Source organism: Microtus ochrogaster, unplaced genomic scaffold (assembly GCF_000317375.1).
Source record: "Microtus ochrogaster isolate Prairie Vole_2 unplaced genomic scaffold, MicOch1.0 UNK87, whole genome shotgun sequence".
Taxonomy (NCBI): Eukaryota; Metazoa; Chordata; class Mammalia; order Rodentia; family Cricetidae; genus Microtus; species Microtus ochrogaster.
Window position 1 is genome coordinate 1,190,481 of NW_004949185.1, and position 721 is coordinate 1,191,201.

Below are 721 nucleotides of genomic sequence, written 5' to 3' on the forward strand. Positions count from 1 at the left end.
TGTGTGTGTGTGTGTGTGTGTGTGCCCTATCTTTCTTTCTTAGGGCCACATGTCCTAGCCGATTCTCCTCTGACCTTCTCAAACCCGGCCACTGTCCCTTTCTCGGTCCTTAGGTCGTCTGGACCCCTGGACCCCACACCATACCCCGCCCACTCTCTCACTCCTGAAAACCCCCTTTTCTCCACTTTCTCCCCTTTGGGCTGCTGGAAACCTCTTCTACAAACTTTTCAGGGCGAGTCCAGAACTCTCTTTACTGTCTCACAAGTCACCCCCTCCCCCAGCAACCCAGCCAGATAGCACCGGGGAGGGGGTGGGGTCAGCGAGGAGAGGGGTTGGGGCATGAGAGACGGAGCTAAGGAAAGGGGAGGACTGGCTTGCAGAAATTCTGAGGGTCGCCAAAGAAAGAGGTGCTTTTACCTTCACGAACAGTTCGACCTGAGGTTGTTCTTCGGCCATGGTTGCGTCGGGGACCAGGAAGCAGCCGTCGCTGGGGGAACTGGGAGGGGCCGGGACCAGGGAAGGCGGGTCTCACCAGTCGGGGGATCCTGTCCCTTCGGCGCAACCCAAGTCCGATCAGACCCTTTCCTTCGCTCGGACACGGCTTCCCACCGGCCCGGTGCACCCCACACCCAGCTTCTAACCACCTCGGGTCCCTCCCGTTTAGCTCAGGGAGCAGCTGACTCACCGGCCGGCCCCGCCCTGAGCCTGGGGAGGGGACCAG

The 721-nt window shown here is 60.6% G+C and overlaps 2 protein-coding genes across 2 annotated transcripts in view; both read right to left on the minus strand.

Moving 5' to 3' along the window:
• Positions 1 to 666, minus strand: part of Clic1 (chloride intracellular channel 1) — an 8,269-nt gene extending 7,603 nt beyond the window's left edge. Inside the window, exon 1 of the mRNA XM_005370816.2 lies at positions 418 to 666. Within this exon, the coding sequence (XP_005370873.1) occupies positions 418 to 456 (39 nt within the window). The 5' untranslated portion in view covers positions 457 to 666. The remainder of the gene's footprint in view (positions 1 to 417) is intronic.
• LOC101994656 (RT1 class I histocompatibility antigen, AA alpha chain-like) overlaps positions 1 to 721 on the minus strand; it is a 629,094-nt gene that overhangs the window by 215,866 nt on the left and 412,507 nt on the right. The gene's annotated exons all lie outside the window — the stretch shown is intronic.